Genomic DNA, 13,853 nt, shown 5'->3' with positions numbered 1-13,853 from the left:
CAATGGGGACACTAGTTCTTGTGACCCTGGTCCCTCACTAATGCCCCGTACACACGATAAGAAAATCGTACAAAAAATTTCACGGAACCACTGATTGAACGATTTTCTCTTCGTTGATGAGCAGGATGTTTTAACCGATAACGATATTGTGAACGAAAAAAATCTGCTTGAACAACAGTGAAAAATGTTGTCGTTTTGTATATGAACGACCGATTTTCTATGCGGTGGTATGACGGTCGTACGAAAAAAAATCTATCAAGCGCTATCACACATGAGCGGAAACAGAAGATGACTCGGATGTTTATGTCCAAGGAATCTTCGTAAACACGAACTAAAAATCCAAATGTTAAAAGTAGATTGGCCTAATGAGATAATGAGACCAGAATTCTGCATGTTATATGTTTATGTATCACTATTTATGTATATAGATAATGTAATAAACTATATTATACTCATTGCTGTTAATTGTTGTGTATATTGCTCATTCTGGCCGGAAGGGCGTGGGTACAAGGTCACACGCACACTGCATCACTTCCACTTGTACGGAAGACGTCAACACTATGTATTGCCGACGAACAATTTTTTTAGATTGGTTAATGTGGGTCACGATTTCGACCAATGAACGAATGCCTCTCGGTTGTCGGATGACCGATTGGTCGATTTTCTAATCGTATATTCCCACCTTTAGGGAACTTTCCCCTAATGAGAAACAGATGGCAAAAAAACCCCCTGGAAGGTCATAACCCTCCCCCCCACCCTTACCCTATCCAAATTTAAAAAAATATTTGTTTAACTTTCCAGCTTCTGAATTTTGCTTTAAATGAAGTGGTTTTGTCAACAAAGTAGCTTTAAATGGCACACCTGAATATTATATGGCTCATTTGCTTACTGGACTCCCCCCCCCCCCAAAAAAAAAAAAAAATCAGTTATGCAGAATTTCTTGCAAACATTCTAAAATTCACTATAGTGTCATCCTACATCAGATACAAGAAAAAGGGATGTACAGAACAGGTTGGGTGTGGATTATTTTGATATTACTAATATTGCAGAATGTGTATTTTATAGATAAAACAATATTTATTTTATTTACAACTTGCACATAAAATGGAAATGTTGTGGTTTATTACTGAACTTTATGATTCCTCAGTGTGTCATTACATGTATGTATGCAAAAAAAAAAACAACTCCGTTTTTAACTATAGTAGTGGAAACTGTTGTGCTGGGAACTTTTGCTCTGTTCTGTTGGTATTTGCATCACCTAACTGTATATAAATATTCAGGATAATATTATTTTAATATTGCTCAAATATATGTTAACCACTTCAATATCAAGCACTTTTACCTCCTTCCTGCCCAGGCCAATTTTCAGCTTTCAGCGCTGTTGCACTTTGAATGATAATTGCGTGGTCATGCAACACTGTACCCATATGACATTTTTAGCATTTTTTTCACACAAATAGAGCTTTCTTTAGGTGGTATTCAATCACCACTGAGTTTTTTATTTTTTCTAAATAAAACAAAAAAAACTGAAACTTTTGAAAAAAAAAAACACTTTTCTTTGTTTCTGATATAAAATTTTGCAAATAAATAACATTTCTTCATAAAAATAAAAGCTGATGGAAAGGCTAAAAAAAGCTAGAGACAAATGATGCAACAGATGATATTTTTCTCTATTGGCTAATAAAAAAAAGTAAAAGCTCACAAATGCTTAAAAACACTGTATGAAAATGCAAAAAATCACGCACGAATTGCGCAAAAAAATTGTGTGAGAAAATTGCTACGCTCAAGTGTGAATGCGGCCTTGGACAGAGACAAGTACATACTATAGAGAGATATGCTTTGTTCATACTTCACTTTAAGCCTTTTTATGTAAATTGGATGTGGTTTTGAACATAAATATTAGAATTCACCAATAAATATAATAAGAACGGACAGAATATTTTTATTATTGTACCTTCTACTCTTGAATGAAAAAAAAATACATTTCCAACAGTTTCCACTTACTGGACCTGGCCTTATTTATTGAAACAGAATTGCAGCCAAAACCTTTCTTTCCAGTTTTTGAAACACTGGGTAAGAGTTTGAATCTCCAACAGGTTTTTAATTGGTGTTTGTGTTTCATAGTAACAATTGTGTCTTGGAGGAGAGGAATTGAATGCAAGGTCTTTGAATTCCTCTTTGATATATGTTTTTTTAGGACTGTGTACTTGGAGGAATGTCCCCTCACCCTTTTCAAGATTGGAGGTACAATGCTCAGTTTGAACCTGGTCCAGCGTCTTCATTTTGCTGTAAAACTGCTTCAACCTTCCATGTGGGTAACGACTCTATAGAACTGTCAGTGCATTCATCCAAGTCCCATTTAATAAATCAGGCAAGCATTGCATTTTTTTTTCAAATAGTTAATATCTTTGTATATAACCAAAATGCATAAAATGATCTTAAACATCTACTTTGTTTACAGTAATTTTACAGCAATATTAACATTTCAGTTAAATAAAAGAATGAAACTGTAGCTAGATATAAAGATAAGGCCTCAATTTACACCAAAAACAAAAGACGTATTGAAACTTTATACAGTAGCAAATTACATGTTATTGAGACAATCCTCTAGAGAGCATTAACCGTAAAATGTAATATTTAAAAACGGCTACATCATTCAATAACAGTTCCTCAGAGCAACGGCTTTTATAATATATTGCTTAGTTTTATACAAAGCATAGCTGATAGCATTTTGCTTATTATACATTGCTTGGGTAATAAGATTTGTCCAAGCCGACAGGTGTGTAACAGTCCCTGTGCCAGCAGGTACCACTGTGATGATCTGGGGTGGAAGGCACAATAGGCAGATCACAGCATATCTCTTGAATTGCGGATGGCACAACAAAGGACCATACTGAAGATCATACCAAAGATCTATAAATAAAAAAAAAAATGAATCAGTTAAATACATTTACATATGTATAAAGTATAAAATACAATTACATTCTAACAGGCAAATTTTATAGAAAATAACTTATTTTCTTAACCACTTGCCTGCTGGGCACTTTTACCCCCTTCCTACCCAGGCCTATTTTCAGCTTTCAGAGCTGTCACACTTTGAATGACAACTGCATGATCATGCAACACTGTACCCATATGAAACTTTTATCATTTGTTTTCACACAAATAGAGCTTTCTTTTGGTGGTATTTAATCACCACTGAGTGTTTTTATTTTTTGCTAAATAAACGGAAAAAAAAATACAGAAAATGATGAACAAAAAAAGTTTTTTTCTGAGTTTCTATTATAAAATTTTGCAAACAGGTAATTTTTCTCCTTCGCTGATGTGTGTTGATGAAGCTGCACTGAAGGGCACTGATAGACTGCACTGATGGGCACTGATAGGCAGCACTGAAGGGCACTGAAAGGCAGCACTGATTGGAGGCACTAATAGGTGGCACTGACTGGTGGCACTGCTGGGCACAGATTGGCAGCACTGCAGGGCCCTGATGGGCACTTGTGGGGCTGTCAGTGTGTTTACATCGTGATCACCTGTGATTGGACCATATCATGTGATCAGCTATGTCCAACCCACATGGAAGAAAAATATATTTGAAATATACTTTAAAAATATTCTTCCCAAATATATTGACATATATTTGAAATGCTACAATTTTGGCCATATTCAATATATTTAAATAAATAAATATTGCATGTCGAAATGCGTTTTTATTACAAAATATATGAAAAATACATTTCAAATATACTGTATTTTTTTAAAAATACATATCTACATTTTTGGAATGCATTTACAAATATATGTAAAAATATACGTTAAAATTAATGTTTTATATGTTAAAAAAAATCTGAAGAATATATTTTTAAAAATATATTTTTTACCATATAAAAAAGTAATTTTAACATATATTTTTACATATATTTGTAAATGCATTCCAAAAATGTACATTTGTATGTTTAAAGACATACAGGATATTTGAAATGTATTTTTAAAAATGTTTTTCATATATTTTGTAATAAAAATGCATTTCAACCTGCAGTATGTATATACTGCAGGTTGGAGTAGTGTATCTAGGAACTACATATCACAGAGGAACTGGCGTGTGGGCGGGGGGGAGATATATATATATATATATATATATATATATATATATACAATTGCTCAGGAGACTGGACAGGGAGTGAGAGGGGAGATATCTGGAGAGAGGACTGTGCTGACTGCTGAAGGACAGGACTAGGCTGCAGAAAGAAGAAGAGAGAGGCAAGGGGAATCTGCTGATTGCTGAGCTTGCCGCTCTGTCTGGAAAGCTAATTCGCCAGCAGGTGACCAGACAGGACGCTGCAAGCGGAACTGGAGGGTGCATGGAGGCTCCATCAGAGGAGAGAGAAAGACAGCCAGAATTCATCAGATGCCATCTCTCGGGTGAGAGAATACCAAGCATTACCAAGGAAAGGAAACACTGATACTTGCTCCATATTTGTTACGTTGTGGACATTGCACATAGTTATTACAAATTGCAGCCTAGTTCCCTCAGCCGCTATTGCTTGACCGCATTCAACACAGCCTTGTCATCAGAACTGACAGGAGGACAGCCATTCCACAAGCCGAGCCACAGCTGTGTCACCACCATCACCAACTTATTCTTTTAAAGAATCCTTATCCCATTGCACCAATAGTCTTGCAGTCTAGAGAGGAGCTACTCTGTCTCTGTCTCGGTAATCACTTCTGCCAGCTTAACATCTAATTGCTTTAGATCTACTAGTGGCTTTAAAGGGGCATTGCAACTGTCAATTGCTGCTTTCAAGGTGAAGTGCTGTTCTTCCTTCGCTGCATTGCTTTATTCTTCAGAGATCCATTATTGCACCAACTGGGCCACATCATGCACTCAAAAGACCCTCCACTGCATTTATGAGAACACTGGTTGTTTGGGGTAAAGAGCTCTTTTCTTTTTTTAGGCTACCGCCCTGCCATCAGGTCCTGGGGGCCCAAAGTGAGCTAGTCTACCTGCTTAATAGTTCTTGCTGCTCACTGGGGACTGTAAATCCACTTCAGGTTAAAGATATTGGGTTAGTCTCTGAAAAGCAGACCTGCTAACATTAACTCAGACCCTGTGATAAGTGTTGTCTTTTCTTAATTTAAGCTGACACAAGTGACAACTGACTTTGCACATGCCAATACCGGTTTTGCTGTGTAACCCGATTATATTGAAGTTTGCTATAAACCTCTTACTAGTTTACTTCAGGCAGTGTGCGAGCTTACTTTCTGGTGGTGATTTATTCCAGTTAAGGGTGTACTGTGATGTCAGCAGGGGTTGAGCTTTCAGAGTGGGATTCAGAGCAACAGAGAACCCGAAAATAACTCAGCAACTACTAAGGGGTAGGGATACACTTAAAATAGAACAATCCAATATTTTTAACATGTCTATATGGCTTTTAATTAGTGCTTCCTACCTGTAGGCACCGACAAACTATTTAATGGTTCAAAGGACCCCTAAAACCAGATCTCCTGGGAAGGGGCAACTACTTGCCTCCTGTGAGGGAATAAGTAAATAGTACCTAAGCCCCCCACCTTTGCAAGCATGCAGCTTGCTATCGACATAGCAGAGGCCTGCATGCCTGATGCAATCTTGTTATGGGAGAACCAGCTGCTCCATTGCCCTGACAATAATGATTGGTGGCGAAACATGTTGGGAGGGGCCTATCCGGTGATGTCATATACATGCTGATACTTGAGGCTTTGGTGTCTGTTTCTTAGGTGCTCCTATACTTCTTATGTTTGTGAGTATATGTCTGCTTATTTTAAATAAAAATTTTTTTACGATTTAACACCATTGCGGACCTTTGATCTTCTTCTCAGGAGAGAATATCTGTTTATTGCACAAGAAAATTTCTTCTGCTGTCTGCTGCATTACCCACATGGAAGAAAAATATATTTGAAATATATTTAAAAAATATTCTTCCCAAATATATTGCCATATATTTGAAATACTTTTAATATTTTGGCCATATTCAATATATATATATATATATATACAGTTGTGGCCAAAATTATTCAACCCCCAATGCTGTAAAGGGGTTTAGGGACTATAGTGTACATTTGGAATTGTATTCAGAATCAAATCCTACAAGGACGTTGTAACTACCCAAATGCAACTAAAATGACATCAATTGTTTATGTAATACAGTAGTAAATGGTTCTTATGTGGTTTCTTCATTGCCACAATTATTCAACCCCTTAAAGACTACCACTCTGAAGAACAGAGGTTCATACAGGTGCTTTCCATCAGGTATTGAAAACACCTGTGGATGTCACCGAGCAGCAATCAAGCATAATAAGCACCAATTAGGCAGCTTTAAAATGACTGTGATACTCAGCTCCTTCTAGACATTTACTGGTGTGGTTACAAACATGGTGAAGGCAAGAGAATGGTCCAGGAAGACAAGAGAAGAGGTGATTTCTCTTCACAGGAAGGGCAATGGCTATAAGAAGATTGCAAAGATGTTAAACATACCAAGAGACACCTTAGGAAGCATCATTCGCAAATTCAAGGCAAAGGGCACTGTTGAAACGCTACCTGGTCGTGGCAGAAAGAAGATGCTGACTTCGACTGCTGTGCGCTACCTGAAGCGTAGAGTGGAGAGAAGTCCCCGTGTGACTGCTGAGGAACTGAGAAAAGATTTGTCAGATGTGGGTACAGAAGTTTCAGCCCAGACAATAAGACGCACACTGCGTAATGAAGGCCTCCGTGCCAGAACTCCCAGGCGTACCCCCTTGCTGTCTCCAAAGAATAAGAAGAGTCGACTGCAGTATGCCAAAAGCCATGTGGACAAACCACAAAAGTTGTGGGATAGTGTTCTGTGGACTGATGAAACAAAATTAGAACTGTTTGGGCCCATGGATCAACGCTATGTTTGGAGGAGGAAGAACAAGGCCTATGATGAAAAGAACACCTTGCCTACTGTGAAGCATGGTGGAGGGTCAATCATGCTTTGGGGCTGTTTTGCTTCTGCAGGTACAGGGAAGCTTCAGCGTGTGCAAGGTACCATGAATTCTCTTCAGTACCAGGAGATATTGGATGGAAACGTGATGCAGTCCGTCACACACCTGAGGCTTGGGAGACGTTGGACCTTTCAACAGGACAATGATCCCAAGCATACCTCCAAGTCCACTAGAGCATGGTTGCAGAGGAAAGGCTGGAACATTTTGGAGTGGCCATCGCAGTCACCAGACTTAAATCCGATTGAGAACCTCTGGTGGGACTTAAAGAAAGCAGTTGCAGTGCGCAAGCCTAAGAATGTGACTGAACTGGAGGCCTTTGCCCATGAAGAATGGGCGAAGATACCCGTAGATCGCTGCAAGACACTTGTGTCAAGCTATGCTTCACGTTTAAAAGCTGTTATAACTGTAAAAGGATGCTGTACTAAGTACTAAGATTGAATGTCACTTGGGGGTTGAATAAAACTGATAATGCTGTGAGCACAGAAAAGACATTTGTGGTTATTTCATTATAACTGTTATGTTATATTTGTCTGACCTACAAGTGCCTCTTTAATGTAAATGTAAGCAAGATGACTGAATGATCAAAAGCAATGTCAAACTGGCCAAAACACTCAATTTCAGTGGGGGTTGAATAATTTTGGCCACAACTGTATATATATATATATATATATATATATATATATATATATATATATAAAAACAACAAGGTAAGTGAGCGCTAAACTCAAATAATCCAAAGAATAGAAGCAAGCAGCTGAACACCAAAAAGGCACCATATAAAACCTTCCAAATAATCACACAAAAATAAGGTGCAGCGCTACAAATGATCAGCCATGTCTATATAAGTAAAATTCATATATAAATACAATACAATATATCACATGAAATAAATCACATAAATGAAGTGACAAAGTGCAGATAAAAGTCACTGAATAGTGACAAATGAATGTTGTGCACTAAAAACAAAAACAGTCAATAGTGCAAGTGCAGATGAGATCCCAAATGATCTTTAAAAATCCAGTGGCTAGGATCCGTGAATGAGATGATAAAGTGTGTAAAGATTGCGCACTCCCCAGATACGCAATCACAATGTGCATAAATGTTGGTAGCCACAGGACTTCAAGGATCTTATATGGAACTGGTCAGATCTGGTCAGGTGCCCCTCATTGCTTGGAAGTGTTGCCACACTGGAAAAGGCCACTCTGTGAATGTAAATGGCTCCCAAAGGGAGCTCAAGAGCAGAGGGCCCTACTGACCCCGGGCCCTCGGGCGGTGCCCGAGTTTCCAAATGGTCAGTCCACCCCTGCACAAGCGTATATTGATCTCTGGAAAGTGAGACTAATATATTTGGTAAGAGGCTGATCATTTATTTGGTGGAGGAATCACATTGGCTTGTCACCTTTCAAGATTTGATTGAACCTCAGAGAATATGTTGGACTTAGCACTTTTTCACTTTTTATATGGCTAGATTAACTTTTCATTTGGCGGATTGCACTTATTTATTATACAGTTATGGTTTACAAATATTTATTGTATTATTGTAAATGTAGAGATGCACACCAAGTGTATGTTTAGTACCAGCTGCATGCCTTCTGTACTGGGCTGGTTTGCTTTAAAGGGAGGTCAAGGTGTTTTTTTATGTAAATGCTGGAAAAAAAGCAACATGAAACCTCCCCACCCCTAGATGGGGGGGAACCAGCCCAGATACGCCTGGCATGAGGGCTGCCTAGCAGGTGGCACACAGCCTTTGCAATGCAAATGTCCAGGTCCTGTTACTACTGCACAGGGATGGAGATGATGTAAACAGTAAAAGTACAGTTTTCTGGTGGAGCCAGGATAGACTTCCCTGAAGAAATGATTTTCCAAAGATCGCCTAAAGGCAGGCAGAATAGGAGACAGCTGGACAGATTGAGGTAGGAAGTTCGGGAAGATGGAAAAGGCTCTGGACTACTGGTGGGGGCGAGAGTAGAAGAGAATCAAAGAGGACAGTTTGGGTGATATTTTAGGAAAAGGTTGGTGATGTAGCTTGAGGCAGAGTTGTGGATGGCTTTGTATGTTGTTAGTATTCTAAATTGTATTAATCGGGTGAGTGGAAGCTGGTGGAGGGATTGGCAGAGAAGAGTGGAGGCCACAGAATGGTTGGTGAGGTGGATGAGTCTAGCAACAGCATTCATGATAGACTGAAGAAGGGGGATAGTATGTGTGAAGGTAGGCCAATGAGGAGGGAGTTGAAATAATCCAAGGAGTTAATTAGTAACATTGGTTACAAAAGAGCTTATTTTGGAGATATTAAAAAAGGTGAGGGCGGCAAGATTTAGACAGTGATTGGATGTGGTGAAGTGAGAGTCCAGGAGTATACCTAGCTCCCTAGTGTGAAGAGAAGGACTGATAGGTGTACTATTATTCTGTAGAGAATTATTGGGGTGGGGAGGGGGTCTGGGGTAATATTATGGGCTTAACGAGGATGAAGGTAAGTATTTTACCAGACAGGCTACACTCAGGATGGTGGAGAAATTATTTAAAGAACTGTACTACAGGATAAAGTTGTGCTTTTCACTTGTTGACGTTTTTAGCATTTGTTCTAAAATATTTCTACAAATGTTTGCCTGTATTTTTAAAACTATTTAAATAGAATATATTTTCTATAATAGAATCATCTTAGGAGATCTATTTATTTACTCATAGCCAGCTGTTGCTGTTTTAGTACATTTAAGAAAATGGATTTATCATAATTCCACTTAATGATTTGAAATTAGTGCACCTGTTACAGCACTTTAGTAGATTGATGTTACTATTCAATATGGATGAAGGATCCATGTAGCCATGGTGCTCAAAATAAAACATGAGTGTTTAAAGGGAAGATTATATTGGTGTTTCTTATCAAGATGAGTGGCTGACTGCAACTTGAAGTATTAGATTACATGGATGGATTATTGGGCCCAAAATGCAATAAACTTAATCTGAATTAAAAGGCAAACTGTTAAGTAGTTGTAAGACAGTTAAAGCGGAGTTCCACTCACTCTGTAAAAAAAAAAAAGTCAGCAGCTACAAAAACTGTAGCTGCTGACTTTTAAAAAACAATCACTTACCTGTCCCAGAATCCTGCGTTGCCCCCCGCCGTAGCCCGTTTCAGCGGCCATCCTGTATTCTAGACGCCCGGCATCTTCAGCGTGGGCCCCGCTGTAACAGCTTGCGGCATCACAGCCGGGTGCCCACTGTGCATGCGCGAGTAGTGCTGTGCTTCCTGAATGGCCCCTTTGTCTTCTGGGACCTGTCACGTGTCCCACAAGACTTCGGGGAGGGAGGGTAGGAGAACAATTTCCGTTTCCGATCGCCTAGGCGATCGCAGCGGAAGTGGGAGCGGGTACCTGTCAAATTCGGGTACCCGCCCCTCCCCCGCTCCCCAAAGGTGCCAATCCTTAAAGTGAAACTTCCCCTTTTGGGTGGAACTCTTCTTTAATGTTTTAAGGCAAGAAAGCACTTTGGGGGCCAATTTACCATATATTCAAGGGGAAGCAATGTGGGGCTTATGCCCAACATTCACCAAAAATTTATTTGATCAACATTCACCTTATGTAGTGAGCCAAATTAGTAGCTATTTACCCATCATTTGCCCAGTAAACATACCATTTGGGAACACCTGTTCTTCAATAGGAAAGCATTTTCACTGTAACATTTACCCCATGTAAGAACAGAGTGAATGTTACCATTCCTGCAAGCAAGTACAAAAAACAAAAAACAGCACACGCCCTAGCCAACACCCCCTCCCCCCAGAGTTAACTATTCTGGCACACCAGGCATATGGGCTGGTGCACCCATAGCAAAGGAGGCATGCTGATACCAGCCTACATGCTTTTAAGCATTTGGGGTGGATGTGCTTTGAGATAAGCTACCTCAAAAACAGCCCCCTTCCCCCCTAAAGCCCAGGTGGCTGATGCGCAGAAGGTGCTAGCAAAGAAAGGGGCTAATGTGCCTCCTACCTGCCCTCTATGTTCCCTTTGACCCAATCATCCATGCAGGTCATCCATGCAGGTATGAGTGTATAAAACATACCGCACGTTGTAAAAAATACATTAATAGATCAAATTTTACTAATATTCATCTTGCGGTTTCCTGGGTGAATGAAGGTGTTCTGCAGTGGGTCTAATGCAGGGGTGGAATCCCAAAGGGGGATGCACTGGTCTCCCCTCCTCATTGCTGAAATACCACTTTGTGCAATGAGGGAGTTTCCATTAGGAGCACTGTTTAAGTGCCCAGAGAACTTTGGGGAAAGAGTTTCCTGTGACATGACTACCCATAATTGCTCTGGTGACCATTTTTAATGGAACTGAAAGTTAGAAAAAACCAAATGTTAGATTGTGCTGAGAACAGGAAAAGAATGGGAAAATCTTCCAATATAGACAACTGTTTAAGAGGATATTTCCCTTACTTTGAAGAGATGTCCTCTCACTTCTTCTCATGTCTGTGGTACAGGAAGTAATGGGAGGAACAGGTGGAAAAAATAGCCGTTCCCTACTTTATCCAAAAGAAAAAATGGTTTGCCACACTTTACCACTTCCCGTCTCTTAGGCTGTTTATAAAAGGTTGAAGTGGTTATACTGGGATTTTGGTTGTGGCTACAACTGGTAATGTTTTTCACAGCCGGTAATTCCCTACACAGAAAAAGTGATCAGAGAGGCAAGTGAGCCCCTCCTCACTGCCTAAGAATGCAACTGACAGTATTGAATTCAGTGGGAGGGACTGATGTCACTGTGTGACGTCAGAAAACCGGAAGCGACGAGGATTTAGTCACTTCTGGTATTGGTCTCAGGCCATTACTGGCTTGTAAAAGCATCTGACCAAACCCATCTCGGTTTGATCAGTGCTTTGAAGGGCAGAGGAAAGATCTGGGGTCCAATAGATCTCCACAAAGAGGACCTGCCACGGCCCATGCTATCGCAAGAGATGTTGTTCATCCTTTATGATCAAAATAAAAAGTTGATCGAAAAAAAAAGGTACAGTGTAAAAAAAAATGTAAATAAAATAAATAATAAAATAAAAAAACCTCTGTCAAGTTATTTTTCCATGCATATCCCAACTCCTGTTCCATACTCTAAACAAGAGGTGAGGGTAAATTCCTCAATTGTGTGAGAATCCCTTGCTGTCACCAAGGTCACCAGAATAAGTGTCCCTATTGGATGACATCCCCATATTACTGTACTGGTGACAACCCACAATTTGGGATTTTCTTTAGGTTTAGGTATATGCAAACTGTGCAGTTTGACAGGGCACTATCCCTTGGGAGTCCACCAACTTCATTTTAAAGTAACTGTAAGTTCAACTTTAAAAAAAAAATAGCAAACAGGATTACACTTACCTGCTCTGTGCAATGGAATTGCACAGGACATCCCCAAACACAAAAAGCCCCTTCCTATTATGGCACACCTGCAGGCTCAATCTCGAACTGCGCTGCCTGCATCCATAGATACAGACAGTGTGTCTCGTCCCCAATCCTTGCTCCCTTGTCACAGGATTTGACTCAGAGCAGCAGCGGCGAATAGCTCCTGCTGCCTCAGCAAAGCCTGTGAGAGTGGGAAGATGAAGAGAAGAGGAGAAAGCTGTTGCAAACAGGCACATCGCTGGATCAAGGGAGGACTCAGGTAAGTATTGTGTGGGGTAATACTTTTACCTAAACATGTTTTACCTTAATGCAAGGAAGGCATTAAGATAAAAATGATTAGGCTTTAGAACCAATTTAAATTAATTATGACATATATCATAGACACTAGGTACTTCTAGTATCCCATTCCAATTCTCATCTGGGGCACCTGATCTCTCATACCCTTCTTTTCCTTCTCTGTGTTTTGTGAAGTTACAGTGCTTTATTCTCAAGGAGAGTAGGAAGCATTTACAAAGCAGCATCAGTTGAAATGGAGAATAATCAAGATTAATCAAGATTATTTTGGTGGTACTCATTTTTTCCTTGAGCTGCAGTTTAAGCTTTGTTTCTCTAGATGTCAGCATTGTCCAGAATATGAGCTGAAATATTGTGTGTTTTAGGCATAGAATAATGCGTAACACAGCAAAATATTTTATTGGTAACAAAATATCATAAATACCCCTGTACTAACTCAAATACATATAAATGTGCTACTATTGACAATATGTGCAAATCCTGTATTATATGGACTACTGTCGACCTTTAAATCAGCCGTACCTTCTGAGTTGCATGCACCTCATTTCCTCATAATTGTAAAAGTCCAGAACAATATAACAATGGCCACCATTTTTCACAGACATTGAAAATGGCATTCCATGTGGATTTTAAAAAATGAAATCTGATTTTTGTTCTCATCAGGCTTAGTGATCTTTTAACCCAGGCATGCCAAAGTCACACAACTCTCATTCCTTCAACTGAACAAGGCCCCTGTTGGTCTACTGTTGATAAATGCTACAATTTCTTATCTCATTTTGCAGCTCAATACTTCAGGAAATGTTTTAAGGCTCATTCTTTGAGAATAATAAGTAAGTTTCAATTGTTATTGTAATGTTAAGTACCAAAAATCTATCATCTTTTTTTCTGGAATTAAGTAAACTTGGCCCTTAGACAATGGCCACTTGAAGATTATTTCCAATCACTTTCAGCCATTGTTTCATTTGAGTTTGGCATTCCAGTTCTAACCCTGTTTAAATTTTTTTTGTTAAATGAGTGACATTACATTACTATATTTAAACTTGAATAGCATATTGTATTTGCTATTATGTATTTGGCTATATTTTGCTATTAAATACTTACATTTAACAAAGTCTAGCTTTAACTATTTTGATTTTTATCATTGTTAATCACTTTGGAGTTCTGCATGTACTGGCTCGAAAAA

General features: G+C 39.1%; 1 protein-coding gene across 1 annotated transcript in view; it reads right to left on the bottom strand.

Annotated features, from left to right (window-relative positions):
• Positions 1-1,917: 1,917 nt before the first annotated feature.
• TSPAN2 (tetraspanin 2) overlaps positions 1,918-13,853 on the bottom strand; it is a 226,621-nt gene continuing 214,685 nt past the window's right edge. The window contains exon 8 of the mRNA XM_089668119.1: positions 1,918-2,913. Coding sequence (XP_089524245.1) covers positions 2,848-2,913 — 66 coding nt within the window. The 3' untranslated portion in view covers positions 1,918-2,847. The remainder of the gene's footprint in view (positions 2,914-13,853) is intronic.

Source organism: Staurois parvus, unplaced genomic scaffold, assembly GCF_062004578.1.
Source record: "Staurois parvus isolate SC_StPar_1 unplaced genomic scaffold, SC_StPar_1.0 ptg000056l, whole genome shotgun sequence".
In the NCBI taxonomy this organism is placed as follows: domain Eukaryota; kingdom Metazoa; phylum Chordata; class Amphibia; order Anura; family Ranidae; genus Staurois; species Staurois parvus.
Note: the sequence above shows the minus strand (reverse complement) of the source record. Positions and strands in the feature narration are given on the sequence as shown.